This window comes from Dipodomys spectabilis, unplaced genomic scaffold (genome assembly GCF_019054845.1).
Source record: "Dipodomys spectabilis isolate Male_0828 unplaced genomic scaffold, ASM1905484v1 ptg000140l, whole genome shotgun sequence".
NCBI lineage: Eukaryota > Metazoa > Chordata > Mammalia > Rodentia > Heteromyidae > Dipodomys > Dipodomys spectabilis.
The window spans coordinates 13,335,983-13,350,877 of record NW_024870817.1 but is presented as its reverse complement, the minus strand read 5'-3'; the positions used below and the strand labels follow the sequence as shown (position 1 = coordinate 13,350,877).

At 35.9% G+C, this 14,895-nt stretch overlaps 1 protein-coding gene across 1 annotated transcript in view; it reads left to right on the top strand.

Moving 5' to 3' along the window:
* Nucleotides 1-792: 792 nt before the first annotated feature.
* Adgrv1 (adhesion G protein-coupled receptor V1) overlaps nucleotides 793-14,895 on the top strand; it is a 479,179-nt gene continuing 465,076 nt past the window's right edge. Inside the window, exons 1-8 of the mRNA XM_042690972.1 lie at nucleotides 793-975; nucleotides 2,843-2,992; nucleotides 4,069-4,164; nucleotides 5,442-5,546; nucleotides 7,346-7,459; nucleotides 9,225-9,790; nucleotides 10,446-10,716; nucleotides 12,191-12,520. Coding sequence (XP_042546906.1) covers nucleotides 793-975; nucleotides 2,843-2,992; nucleotides 4,069-4,164; nucleotides 5,442-5,546; nucleotides 7,346-7,459; nucleotides 9,225-9,790; nucleotides 10,446-10,716; nucleotides 12,191-12,520 — 1,815 coding nt within the window. The remainder of the gene's footprint in view (nucleotides 976-2,842; nucleotides 2,993-4,068; nucleotides 4,165-5,441; nucleotides 5,547-7,345; nucleotides 7,460-9,224; nucleotides 9,791-10,445; nucleotides 10,717-12,190; nucleotides 12,521-14,895) is intronic.

The window sequence follows — 14,895 nt, the reverse complement described above, 5'->3', positions numbered from 1 at the left end:
ACATTTTTGGAGGTGCATCTACATATCAAAACAGCAGTGCTTTCAAGAGGCCACTGCAGTGTTGTGCTTTTGAAAGCATTTGAACCACACAGAACTGAACGTAGGAACAATATTGATGACTCATAGACACACATATTGTAGTAGGAAGAAAGCTGTAGGAGTTTGGAAAAGAAGAAAATACATGGTTGGCTGAATTTACTTGTTTCAAAGCAACATGGACATTTATAGAAATGGCATTAATATGCTAGCTAATAAAATGGAAGAAACTGACATCGTGAAAGCTGTCTCTTTTTTGAAGAAAAGATTAAACATCTGAAGACATATCTAAGAAAAATGTAGGCACTAGCTGTAAAATCAACCAACTCCTGAAAAGTTAGCTTTCACTGTTTTAGTTGAATATAGTATTTCAATTTTATTGATGAAAAGCTGAACTTGCCATGAAAAACTCTCCATCCTCTATTGTTTATTGGGTTTTTCTCAGACTAAAATGTGTCAATAAATCTTCAATTACTTTAATAACATTTGCCTTACAGTTACTATCTTCGTATAGAAGCTGAAGATGAAAACCTAAGTACAAACAGAGAAAGAAGAACCTGAAGAAGAGATTATGATACCAGAGAATGTTGTGTTATCACACATTGGAGTCAGATGGTTTTATGGTTGATGAATTTATATCTTAGTTGTGCACTGTCTTAACTCTCCACTCTTAAGTGCACAGTGTAGAGGAAAAAATATAATAAAAAGGCATTGGAAAGTTTTATGATTTTTTTATTTTTGTTTTATCTTCTAGGCATGCCCTCTGCATCTTTATTAGTAAATCTTCTTTCTGCTTTCCTCATCCCTTTTGTACTTGGAGAAACAGAAATACGGTTTGCTGGACAAACAGAATTTGTTGTTAATGAAACAAGCACAACAGTCATTCGTCTTGTCATTGAAAGGGTAGGAAAGCCAGCTAATATCACTGCAATTGTATCGGTAAGAAATTGCTTTAGGACTGTGCTTATGGAAATACGTGTTCAATTCTTTTAGTTCCAAAGGCAAGAACGTTTTCTGTTAAAAAAATTAATTCCGAATCTAGTTTCAGTATGATTTGTTGATAACATCATTCTCCTCAAGCAAATAGCAAGAGTGTGGGTTCACAGACTACTCTAAAGAGATCATATACTTTTGATAGTTCTGTTAGAAAGTTCTTTTTGTGGGAGTAATTGAGTATATTAACTGAATTAAAAGTTAGCATTTGTTAAATTTTTGAACTACTCTACTCTTTAAATTTGATCAAATTTGATCTACTCTTCAGATTCGAATCAGAATTTGAACTCAGGGCACTGAGGGTGCTTGCTCTTCTTACTTATTCATAGTTAGTGCTCAACCATTTGAGCCATACCTCCAGTCTGGCTTTTTTTCTGTTGAATTGGAGATGGAGTCTCATAGACTATTTTCCCCCAGGTGATCTCCAAATCACTATCCTCTAGATCTCAGCTTCCTGAATAGCTAGGATTATAAGCAGTATTCACTGGTGCCAGGTGAAGTATTGCTGGGCTATATTTGAAGCTCAAAGTACTTGAAATTTTTGTTCTCAAGAATAATTTTTTAAGAAATAGATTAAATTGTCATGCTATGACATATGGTTAAAACTGATAAAGGAGAACTGTGAGCTCATTCCAATGATGTAATTTTGTACATTAATTTTAGTTTTTATTTATGACACGTATGTTTGCTTTTTGTCTAGGTTTACATTATTTTTGATAATTTTCTAATGTAATTTTGCTTGTGTTGTTGCAATTTTTTTTTTAGGTTGCTCTATTTCGTTTTCAGTTTCCTTGATAATTTTTATCATTCTACCTTAATTGTTCCCTAACTCTTTTTCACTGAGGTTCCTTTAGGTGTTTGCTGTGTTTTACTCCATTTTGGATTAACTAATGATTTTGGTTTGTTGTAGTTTTCTTTTTGCCTCAGTGACTTTTTATAATGTTTTCTAATACAGACATGCTGTCTTATATAAACCTTGTCTGTATTACAATATATGTACAAGTTTTGTAACAACCTTGGCAATGTATTTCGATTTCTCAAGTATTTAGAAGCTAATTTATGTTCATAAACTGGAACTATAACTTGACTAAAATTTCCCTACGAATGTCCTCCATTTTTATTTGTATAAAATTTATTTTTCTCTGCTGGTTAAATTGTTCATTTTTAGTTCTCTAGCAAAGAAAATCTCATTCAAATTTACACAATAAATTGCTCTCTCATAATTTTGTAGTTTTTAGTACCTGGAGAATTTGTTATGTGGATAGTTACAGACTAAGACCTTAAAATATAGTAAGCAATTGGTTTGAGATGCTAAAAGATTGTGTCTGTTTTGGGAGGTGCTGTGCTAAACTTTAGGTTGAAAGTTTTGGTGAGTAAATTTTTGAAAATCAATTGGGGAAAAAATGATTTTCCTGGCAGTTTTTGGCAGGATAATTTTACACTTTTTCTTTTTCTTTTTTTGCGTGTGCATTTTAGTCCTCTTGTTGTTAGACATGTAGTAATCCACTCCTGATCAATTAAGAGCCAGAGGAAAAAATTCAAAGCACTTTTTTTCCTTCCTAATTATTAGCTTTCTATGTAATTTCATCTTCTTCTATAATATAAGGAAATTTTTTGTAGAGAATTATTTATTTCTATCAATTCTTTTCTGAGGAAATTTGTTGTTATGAGTTGTCATGCGTTTATGTTGCATGTCTTTTTATGCTGTCCACTGTCAAAGTCAGGGCCATGCTCTTTTATCTGATTGCATCAATTAGCATCAGGATCTCTTCTAGTTGAGTGCTAAGAATGACCTGTATTCTTTATTTGCTAGCTGCATGGAGAAGACACTAAAGACTTTTTTGACACATATGCTGCAGCTTTCATACCTGTGGGAGAAACAAATAGGACAGTGTACATCGCGGTATGTGATGATGACCTACCAGAACCCGATGAAACTTTCATCTTCCACTTGACATTACAAGTGAGTTTTTCTACCCTCCTTTACCTTAAGCTCATAAAAAATTCTTGCTACAATTTAAAAAAATCTACTTATTGAAAGAAGCCAATTCAGGTGGTGCAATGGATTTTAACTAAACCAGAACTGAAAATCTCTTTGGTAATCTCACTGTCTGGTTATTCTCTATCAGTCCTGTTGAGATCTACAGCTAGGATTCATTCACCTTAATTAGGAATTGTCAGGACAGATACTGCAGAAAATCTCGCCTTGTTTTGGCCTTTTTTTCTTTTAGCTATTCTCTAACTACCAGATTCATAAAGAAAGACAATAACTTCCAAGTTCATACAAGGACACAAAAAGCAAGCATGAAAGTGGAAGGTCTTTGTGAGAACCCTGGGAAGTTGGGGGTGAGGTGGGGACTTGACTAGCCTAAGATCTAATTGAACTTATTTTATAGCTTGATTTATTAGGTTGAGTCAGTAACTTCTAGCACTGCTCCATTTTATTTTCTATGGGACCTTGATAGTTTATTTTTTTCCAAAGTAGTTTTGTCAGTATGATTGAAATTTTGTGAAACTGCTGCTTGAAACATTTAGGCTCTGATGTTGTAATTTATGTATTTAACATGCTCCTTCGTGTTACTCTGTATATCAGTAGACATGTAGAAAACTGCAGTTTTTAAAATAAAAATTTCTGTAATATTTTATCTCTGGGTACTGATTCATAGAATAACAAGATTAAGCATTTTCTATCATGTGAGAAACAGATCACATTTGAATAAAGTTTTGTACTGCATGTTTATTTTATTCTATTAGCAATGACCTCATACCAATCACAATGTAACTTACAATATAGTATGAGTAGCTAGTGATTACTTAAAATTATGATATTAGATATCATGAATTGTGGTTAATGGTTTATGAACTGTTTAAAAATTTTTCATTTGGGACTTAATATGAATCCCTTTTCTTAATGTGTTAAAAGTATATTTGTATTATCATTCAGGCTCCTTGTAATTACTTACATACATAGATTACTCTATCAAAGTCATTATTTTTCTTGTAAATACTTTATCATTTTATTTTTTATTTTCATATTAGAAACCTTCAGCTAACGTGAAGCTTGGCTGGCCAAGGACTGTTACTGTGACAGTATTATCAAATGACAATGCCTTTGGGATCATTTCATTTACTATGGTATGGTCACGATGTGATGATTCTAGTAGCTGCCAGACAGTAGTTTGCTAATTATCAAAGTTATTTTTCCATGATGCTGCCATCCTGTTTTTGATATTTTAGCACAAATTGCATCAACTTCAGCTGCAGCACGTTTACTGTCCACTTGTTCTACTTGAGGGGTTTTGCAATTGAAGATGCTTCTGAGGGTCCAGTCATCCTTCGCATAGTCTTCATGGATAAAGTTTATAATGTCCCATTTGGGCTGGGAAGATGGCTCAGTGGTAGAGCGCTTGCCTTGCATGCATGAGGCCCTGGGTTCGATTCCTCAGCACCACATAAGCAAAAAGAAAAAAGCCGGTAGTGGCGCTGTGGCTCAAGTGGTAGAGCGCTAGCTTGAGCTGAAGAGCTGAGGGACAGCACCCAGGCCCAGAGTTCAGGCCCCATGACCAGACCAAAAATAAATAAATAAATAAAAAATATAATGTCCCATTTGACAAAAGGAAATAAAAAGCAGCTTTTATAGAAAATGGTGGAATTTGTACACAATGGGTTTTACTCAGCCATTAAGAAAAATGAAATTCTGTCATTTGCTGAAAAAAGGATGGGGCTGGAGACCATCCTGTTAAGTGAAATAAGCCAGTTCCTCAGAAACACTATTACATGATTTTTCTCCTTTATGGATGGTAAAAAGAATGAAATAAAACAAACCAAATATCCAAAGTCATGAGAGTAAAAAGGAGACTACTAGAAAGGTGTCATGTCCTGACAATTATTTTTCAGTGATAAACTGTTTGATGACAAAGGAACAGTTTTTGGGAGCAAGATGGTCCCAGTGGAGGCTTAACTCAGTTCTGTGAACTGACAGGTTCTGTGAGCATTTTAATTTTCTTTTAGCTAAATAACTTTCAAGGTAATAGATAATAGCAGATAGTAGTGGTAGACAGAACATCTTTTACCTGGCCAGTTTTTTTGTTTCCTATACACTATTACTTTTAAAACTTCACAACTTTTATCAGCTACAGTTAGCTGGTAGCACTTTTTTGATTTATTTGTAGTTTCAGGTCGGTGTTGAAATCACAGTGTAGCTCAGGTGGGCCTCTTTAACTTCCTATCCTCCTGACTCTGTGTCCTGAATGCTGGGATTACAGGCAGGTGTGTGCCATGACTTCTGACAGAAATGCCACTTATTTTATACTGTAGTATGAGCTGGTTTGCCTGCAGAAATTCAACATTTCTTAGGTAAGAGCTTTTACGACCTATATCTGATTGATCAGTGTCTCTGCTCTTCCCAACAGCCTTCGCCAGTCACAGTGAGTGAGCCCAGGGGCAGAAATGAGTCTGTGCCTCTTATTCTCATCAGGGAAAAGGGGACCTATGGAATGGTCACTGTGACTTTTGAGGTAAGTTTACCAGGAAATTATTTTAGATGATAACACGTTAGAGTCCATACCAGATGGCTGCAATTTTGTAAATCAAAGCCCTTTATACTATCAACACAATATTCAATGAAAATAAAAAAGAAATACCTTTGCTATCTGGTAGATTTCACAGCAGAAAAATATTTTTCTTGCTGCTTCTGTGTGTGAAATTTATATGACACTAAATTATTTTAGACATGATGAAATGATAAGTCTCAACAGAGAATGATAATGTTAATTCTATAACATTTGTAGAATCATTATGATAAATATTTTCAAGGGTATATATTAAAAATATCCATGGATTTTTTTTTAGGTTTGTAAAACAGTATTTAACATATGGTCAGTCCTCTTTTTTTTTTTTTTTTGGACTGGAATGATGATATAAATAGGAATTATCTCCACTGTAGGGCTCCATGGGTATTATAGTGTTTATAAAAATGTGACAGTTTTTCAGATGATAGCTAAAACAAATCATTTTACTGCCTATTGATTGATCCCTGTATCACCAAACTGATGTTCTGAAGATTCACATTTAAAGGTTCAACTGATTAGTTGAACCTTCATCAGTTCAACCTTATCAGTTTGACAATATGATCAAATGTGCTATTTTCAACTTACAATAAACACTCAAAAGTTCTGGTGCCAGCTTCTACAACTGTACAGTTCTATAGCTGTACAACTCCTTTGTACAGCTGCTTAGATAAAAAGAAAAAGAAGAAAAAATATGTAGTTAGATAATAAAGTTTTGAAGATACTTTTTTTTTTTTTGATCAGTCATGGGGCTTGAACTCTGGGCCTGGGCGATATCCCTCATCTCTTCAGCTCAAGACTAGCACTCTACCACTTGAGCCACAGCGCCACTTCCCACTGTTTCTGCTTATGTGGTGCTGAGGAATTGAACCCAGGGCCTCATGCATGCAAGGCAAGCCCTCTACCACTGAGCTACCTTCCCAGGCCTGAAGATACGGGAAAGATAGAAAATATGTAGAAAGAATAAGCTTTGCAAGTTATAGTATCTTCAGTTTATCTAAGATAAGTTATTTTATTGAGTCCACATCATGTTATTTTGTTTAAATAATTATAGATAGCATTTTGGGAACACTTTGTATTGCCATACATGTGACATATGTACCTTACACTGGTTATTTCTGCATACAGAAACATCCTTCACAAAATTCAGTGTCCTGTGGTTTTTGTTCCCATCAGATTTGTTATCCTGTGATATGCACACATCATTCATCATTTGTTTCCATCCAGTTACTATAGGTCCATGTGGCTGGAGTGTGCTTTTTCTATTATTATGTGCTTAGAACCCAAAAGAGATCAGGAATAGATTACAGTAAATACTTTATTAAATGAATGATGCAGTCCTCCTTCAGTCTGTGAAATTAAAATTCTTATGTTCACTTTACAGATGAGGACAACTCGGTACAGCATTGTTTAATAACATTGAAGGCCACTTGGATGTACTGGAATGGGTATTTAGGTTCATTTCTGAAGGGAATTTACTAGTCTTAAATATTCTTCTTATAAAAAAGTACTTCTAGAGCTCCCTGAAGTTGAATAGAATGACTGAGGAAAACACTGAAATCTTACAAGCAACATAGTTTAAGGCAATGATAGTTAAGATATATAGTGACATTATAGCCCCTGTTAATTGGAAGAATAGATTTGCAATAGATGCAAAACATCTTTCCATAAACTTCAGAGTTTTGTGAGCTGGCATCTCACTCTTCTGAAATAATTTGTGATTGATTTTGCTGTATATTTCTTTGCAGATAGAGGATGGCCCAAATGCCCCTGATGAAGACGTAAGCCCAGTTAGAGGAAATATCACTTTTCCCCCTGGCAGAGCAACAGTCATTTATAACTTGACAGTTCTTGATGATGAGGTGGGACAATGTTAAGCATACTTGGGGGACAAGGACTGTCCCCAAGTTTTAGGAGACGTCAAGTCAAATATTAAGTTAAATGCACTTATCTTTTGTAAAGTACACCTGTTATACTTCAGTTATGAGCATGCTAATATTGAGCTGTGTGTTTGGAGACATAGTTGGTTAATACATAACTTCTTATGATAGATGTAATAACTGGAAGTATTGATAACTCCTAAGTTCATCTTATCCTGGAGGGCAACAAATACTCTTTTTGAGACCTGGAAGGTTACCATTTGGGGGGAATGATTAATGATACATTTTATTTGTAAAATGAAAAGACCTCAGTTAAATCACCCTTTTTATTTGTTGAGACAAATAGGCTTACTTTGTAATATTGCTACTGATGGAGAAAATAATGTTGTTACTTTTTAAACTTTCATTTTTTAAATAGAATTTGTGGCTTTTAAGAAAAGTTTGAGTAGCACAGTGGAGAGGTACTCAGGATATATGTAGTATTTCGATAGCGCTCTCCAAAGGGGTACGTGTATATTTTGGAATATTTTGGAAAACATGTCTCATATCATATATATATGTACATATATATATATATACATATATATATATATATATATACATATATATATATATACATATATATATACATATATATATATATATATATATATATGTATATATATATTGTTGTTGTTGCTTCTGGGGCCTTAACTCTGGGCCTGGATGCTGTCCCTCAGCTCTTCGGCTCAAAGCTAGTGTTCTGCCACTTGAACCATAGCGCCACTTCCGGCTTTTTCTGCTTATGTGGTGCTGAGTCATCAAACCCAGGGCCTCATGCATGCAAGGCAAGCACTCTACCACTGAGCCACCTTCCCAGACTTATCATATCATATTTTTTGATATCTGAGTTAGAAAATGTTTAGGGAAAAGAAAACAATTAATGTTGAAAATGAACAATTATGTGATGTTCACTATATTGTTTCAGATTCTTAGATTAGACTTGTTCCAATACTGGGAACTAAACTCAGGGCCTTGTGCTCTCATTCAGCTTTCTTGGTCATAGCTGATACTTCAGCACTTGAACCATGCCTCTAGTCCAATATTTTGTAGATTAATTGGAGAGGGAGTCTCACAGATTTTTCTGTGAGAAAAACCACCAACCAAATTTAGAAAATGTTGAAATAAGGACACAGGTTGACTCATTGTAACAATGAGATGTACAAGACATATCTTGAAAACAAACTTTACGACTTAGTGGGGCCGGGTGGGGGAGGGGGCAAGTTGGGGAGGTGGGGAGGAAAGGGATGGTAGGAGAAAAACAAAGGAGGGGATAACAATGCTCGATAAGAAATGTACTCATTACCTTACTCATGTAACTGTAACCCCTCTGTACAATATCTTTACAATAAAAATATTAAAAAAATAAAAGCTGACAGCTTTTAACCCTATTATTAGACTTTGGCTACCATGTCTGACCTAGCAACTTACTAACAATGATTAGAATTTATGTCCATTTCTGCTATTTAATCTTTATAGTTACCTAAATTCTCATTAAGATTGAAAGATATACTGGATTTCATTAATTCCTCATGCCATTGCTTTATGAAGATTTTGGTAAATGGAGACTAAAAGTGCTTCTCTCTAATTTTTCCCTTAAGTTATTTGATATATCTGTATAATGGCATTGAAACATAGTTACTTCTAGTACTTTGCATTTTATAATCTGGCTACAGATGTTTTACTATGGTTTCTATTTGTTTGATAGGTGCCAGAAAATGATGAGATATTTTTGATTCACCTGAAAAAGGTAGAAGGAGGAGCGGAGATTAATATCACTAGGAATTCAGTTGAGATCATCATCAAGAAAAATGATGGCCCTGTGAGGTTCATTCAGAGTGTCTATTTGGTACCTGAGGAAAACCATATACTTTCTATTCCAGTGGTTCGTGGGAAGGATAGCAATGGAAATCTGATTGGATCTGATGAATATGAAGTTTCAATGCAATACACAGTTCTAACTGGGAATTCAACAGTACATGCTCAGCAAAACTTGGACTTCATTGATCTTCAGCCAAACACAACCATTCTTTTCCCACCTTTTATTTATGAAGCGCATCTGCAATTTCAAATAATTGACGACACTATACCAGAGATTGCCGAGTCATTTCACATTATGTTACTAAAGAGTACCTTGCAGGGGGATGCTGTGCTAACAGGCCCTCAGAGTATACAAGTCACCATCAAGCCGAATGACAAACCTTATGGAGTCCTCTCATTCAATAGTATTTTGTTTGAAAAAGCAATTGTAATTAATGAAGACACAACATCAAGGTATGATTTATTTTCAGCCTGTTGCTACAACTGTTTTAATATGCATTTATATATGTATGCATTTATGCATGTATGTATATTGTCATACTAGGGTTTGAAATCAGGCCTCTGTGCTTGCTAGGCAGGCAGTATACCACTAATGCAACACCCCCAGCCATTACTTATTTTTTTCTTTAATAAGACTTTCTACTTACTCTCACTCAAGCACGCCTCTTATCCCATGTAGCTGGGATAAGAGGCATGCACCACCATGCTAAGATTTTGTTGGTTCAGAAGTGGATCTTGCTTGTGTTTTGCCTAAGCTAGCCTTGAGTCATAATCTACTCAATCTCTATCCCCTATATTGTTAGGATGACAGGTGTGAGCCATCATGCTAGCCATTTGACTTAATTTTGGTGATGTTGGACACACTGCATGTGTCGTTTTCCTTACAATTGCTTCACTGCTTTCTTTTTATTTTAAATTTGATATAACTATGCAAATGAATTCTCATGGTAATGGTTTCTTAGGACACTATCACTTTTCTATTCTTTAAAATTTAAAAATAACATTTTTTTTTTGCGTGTGCTAGATTTTTATTTCACTAACTTGATACTGGGGAAGCCACTCTAAGGGAGTGTGATGTGACAGTGTACATTCTTTTAAACAATTTTAGATTTGAAGAGATCACAGTGGTTAGAAATGGCGGCACCCATGGCAATGTGTCTGTGAGCTGGGTGCTGACACGGAACAGCAGTGATCCCTCACCAGTGACAGCAGATATCAGACCTAGCTCCGGCCTTCTCCATTTTGCACAAGGGCAGATGTTGGCATCGATTCCTCTTGCCGTTGTTCATGATGAGTTCGCAGAGGAGGCTGAAGCTTTTCTGCTTAAAATTCTGCCTCATACGATACAAGGAGGTGCGGAAGTGAGCGAGCCAGCAGAGGTAGAGTTCTTGTTCTGCAATACTTTGCTGTGTTTCTGTTCTATGGAAAACCAAAGCATGTTATCACAAGAAGCTTAAGTTTTGTTTCGTGTTTTTGTGCTATGGAAAGCCAAAGCATGTTATCACAAGAAGCTTAAGTTTTGTTTAGTCCAAGAGGACACAAAGAAAACTCAACACTGTTTCTTCTGCAATTAATTCTTCTCCCCCCCCCCTCCTTTTTTTTCCTCTTCTTTTTTCTCTAGTAGTGGGTATGAAATCTGGGGCTTTGTGTGTGTCATGCACATGCTTCTAACACTGAGCTATAACTCCAGCTCTAATATTTTACTCTTTAAAAATGTTCAAAACTTTGTAACTTGGGAAAGTTTTATCTTTTACTCATGCAAAAAAGCTATCACTGAAAACATGAAAGAAGAACATAAAAGAGGAATCAAGGGGCTGAGAAGGTGGCTCAGTGGTAGAGCCCTTGCCTTGTATGCCTAAGGCCCTGGGTTTGATTCCTCAGCACCACATAAGCAGAAAGAAAAAAAGCCAGAAGTGGCGCTGTGGCTCAAGTGGTAGAGTGCTAGCCTTGAGCTGAAGAGCTGAGGGACAGCGCCCAGGCCCAGAATTCAGGGCCATGACCGGACCCCTCCCCCCCCAAATAAAAGAGGAACCAAAAAATAGTACGTTATAAATACATTTAAAACAACAGCAACAAAGATAAAATCTCTTGTGTCCCTAACGGGTTCATTTCGCTTAGCATCATCTTATATAGTCATATGTTCATAGTTGACCTTTTCTGCTTGTCCTAGACATATACTAGTTATTACAGATAAGAGAAATCATGGGACCTATGTTTCTTTGGGCCTGGCTTACTTCACTTAATATATTTTTTCCAAGTCTTTCCATTTCCTAACAAATGGAGTGGTGTCATTCTTTCTGATGGAGGCGTAGAATTCCATTGTATACGTATACCACATCCTTGGGGGCATCTGGGTTGGTTTCATATCTTAGCTATGGTGAATAATACTGTGATAAATATAGTTGTGCTGGTGGCTTTAGTATGGCCCTGCATCTTGTATATACATTTTTCTAATTTGGGGAGGGGAAGGTAAATAACAAAAAGCTGAAATAAGGATACAAGTTGACCCATTGTAACAATGAGATGTATAAGGCACTATGTTGAAAACAAACTTTACAACCTTTGGTGGGGAGGGAGGAATTGGGAAGGTGGGGAGGGAAGGGATGGTAGGGGAAAAACAAAGGAGGGGATAAAAATGCTCAATAGGAAATGTACTCATTACCTTACTCATGTAACTGTAACCCCTCTGCACAGTATCTTTACAATAAAAATATATATTAAAAAAACAAAGGAGCTATCATTTAGACATGCTATAGAAATAAATATTAAACATCAAAATAGCTTAGAAAGCAGAGTTTGATAACCTTAGATGGAAGAATTCTGTGCTCTAATATTTTACCTCTCTATTTACAGCTTTTATTCTACCTTCAGGATAGTGATGATGTTTATGGCCTCATAACATTTTTTCCTATGGAAAACCAGAAGATTGAAAGCAGTCCAGAGGAACGCTATTTGTCTTTGAGTTTTACGAGACTAGGAGGAACCAAAGGAGATGTGAGGATGCTTTATTCTGCACTGTACATTCCCACAGGAGCTGTGGACCCCTTGAGAGGGAAAGATGGCATCTTAAATACTTCTAGGAGAAACTACCTCATTTTTCCAGAACATAAAACACAAATTGCTACAAAATTACCAATAAGAAATGATGCATTCCTTCAAAATGGGGCCCACTTCCTAGTACAGGTACTTTAATGATTAAAATAATCTCAGTTTTAGTTAAACTGCAAGTATACTTACTTCTATGAAAGTTAGTTAACCATTATTGTGCTCTCTTTATATTTCAGATTCTGTTACTTAAAGTTGTTTAGGGAATTCAAAGACAATGTTTGCTTCTAAGATGTTCAATAGTAGGATGAGGGTTATATTAAAATTAGCAATCAAATCAGGTGATATTGAAAGTACACAAGACATGAAATGCAAAATAGACTAGTGAATGACAAAATGGGGTAATTTAACAACCTGTTAGATGAGAGAGCTGGAATTGCTTTGAATTGATTTGAGAAAATGTAAGAATGAGATATTTCAGAAATAAAAAATACAATATGAAACCCTTTTCTCTTTTAAATAGTTTAAAAAATCTTCTATTTTTATTTTGCTCTCTGGTATTGGGGATGAACTCAGGGTCTCATACTTACTAGGCAAATACTGTATGTACAACTTAACTCTCATCTCCTGCCCCTCTTTTAGTTTATTAGACAAATTCTCCTGGTAACTCTGACCAAGCTTGATCGTCTTACCTCTATTCTGAGTAGATGGGATTATACTCATGAGCCACCATTTCTGGGTTAAAAAGTCTGTTTATTTATCTATTAAATGTAGATAGAATACTTGGACTTTATTTTTTTAACTATTTAATAAGAAAAACTAAGTGCCCTATATCTTGTCATGCTCAACTCCTGCTTACGCAAGTATTATTTTTATGGTAAACGTTTAAAATATCTGATAGTTCTTTCAAAGTAGCTGCAGAGAATTTTCACATAAACAAATCCTCCTTAAGAACTTTCTGAGGATCAAATGTTATCCTAGCTATTTCAAGTCATCATTCAATATAAACACCACAGAATTTGTTTGACAACTTTTGAAAGCTAAGAAAACACTTGAAAAATGCAGTATCTGATTTTTAAAAAATTTATATATATTTTATTGTAAAGATACTGTACAGAGGGGATACAGTTACATGGGTAAGATAGCGAGTACATTTCCTATGGAGCATTATTATCCCCTCTTTCGTTTTTCCTCCTCACCTCTCCAACTCCTCCCTCCCCCCAAAGTTGTAAAGTTCTTTTCCTTTTCCTTCCTTCCTTCCTTCCTTCCTTCCTTCCTTCCTTCCTTCCTTCCTTCCTTCCTTCCTTCCTTCCTTCCTTCCTTTCTTTCTTTCTTTCTTTCTTTCTTTCTTTCTTTCTTTCTTTCTTTCTTTCTCTCTCTCTTTCTTTCTTTTCTTTCTTTCTTTCCTCTCTCTCTCTCTCTCTCTCTCTCTCTCTCTTTCTTTTTTGTAATGGTAAAGCTACTGTACAACTGGGCACTGGTGGCTCACACCTGTAATCCTAGCTACTCAGGAGGCTGAGATCTGAGGATCACGGTTCAAAACCAGCCAGGGCAGGAAAGTCCATGAGACTCTTATCTTCAATAAAAACCCCTAGAAAACTGGAAGTAGCATTGTGGCTCAAGTGGTAGAGCACTGGCCTTGAACTGAATAGCTGAGGGATAGCAAAAAAAAAAATACTATGCAAAGGGGTTACAATGATATGAGTAAGGTGATGAGTACACTTCCTATGGAGCATTGTTATCCCCTCCTTTTTTTTTCTCCTACCATCCCTTCCTTTCCCACCTCTCCAACGGCTCCCTCCTCCCCCGCTTCCCTAAGCTGTAAAGTTTGTTTTCAACATAGTGAAACATTGTTATGATGGGTCAACCTGCATCTTTGTTTCAGCATTTTGTTATTTCCCTTCCCCTCTCCAAATTAGAAAAATGTATATACTAGTATCTGATTTTTTTATTGATCTTGACTATAAAGTTGTTTGGTCTACTAACTGGACTCAGTTCTTCACGTGTCTTCCTATTCAGTGGGAAAACAAAAGCTCTACAATGCAGATAGCTAATATATATCTTGTTTATCCCTGACACAATTCCTTGAGGTTAAAACAGCTATAAAGTGGAAGGCAGGTTGAATGAGAAGATTACATAGCTTGTCTAATCCACAATGAATAAGCAACTGAAGAATAAGAAGCACTAGACTGGCTGGGAATCCAAATGAAACTGAAGAACCGAAAGATAGGATCCTCATTCTTTAGTAACTCTAACTCAGTTAAATAAATATTAATGTTTCAGATACACCGTTGTTAGATATGGGCTACTAATGTGCTGTCCTGGTTCAGACTGTGTGAAAGCAAAGTCTGGGGGGGGTGGTCCAGTTGTGGGGCCTGAACTCTGGGCCTGGGCACTGTCCCTCAGCATTTCAGCTCAAGGCTAGCACTCTACCACTTGAGCCACAGTGCCACTTCTGCCTTTTTTTTTTCTGCTTATGTGATGCTGAGGAATTGAACCCAGGGCCTCATGCA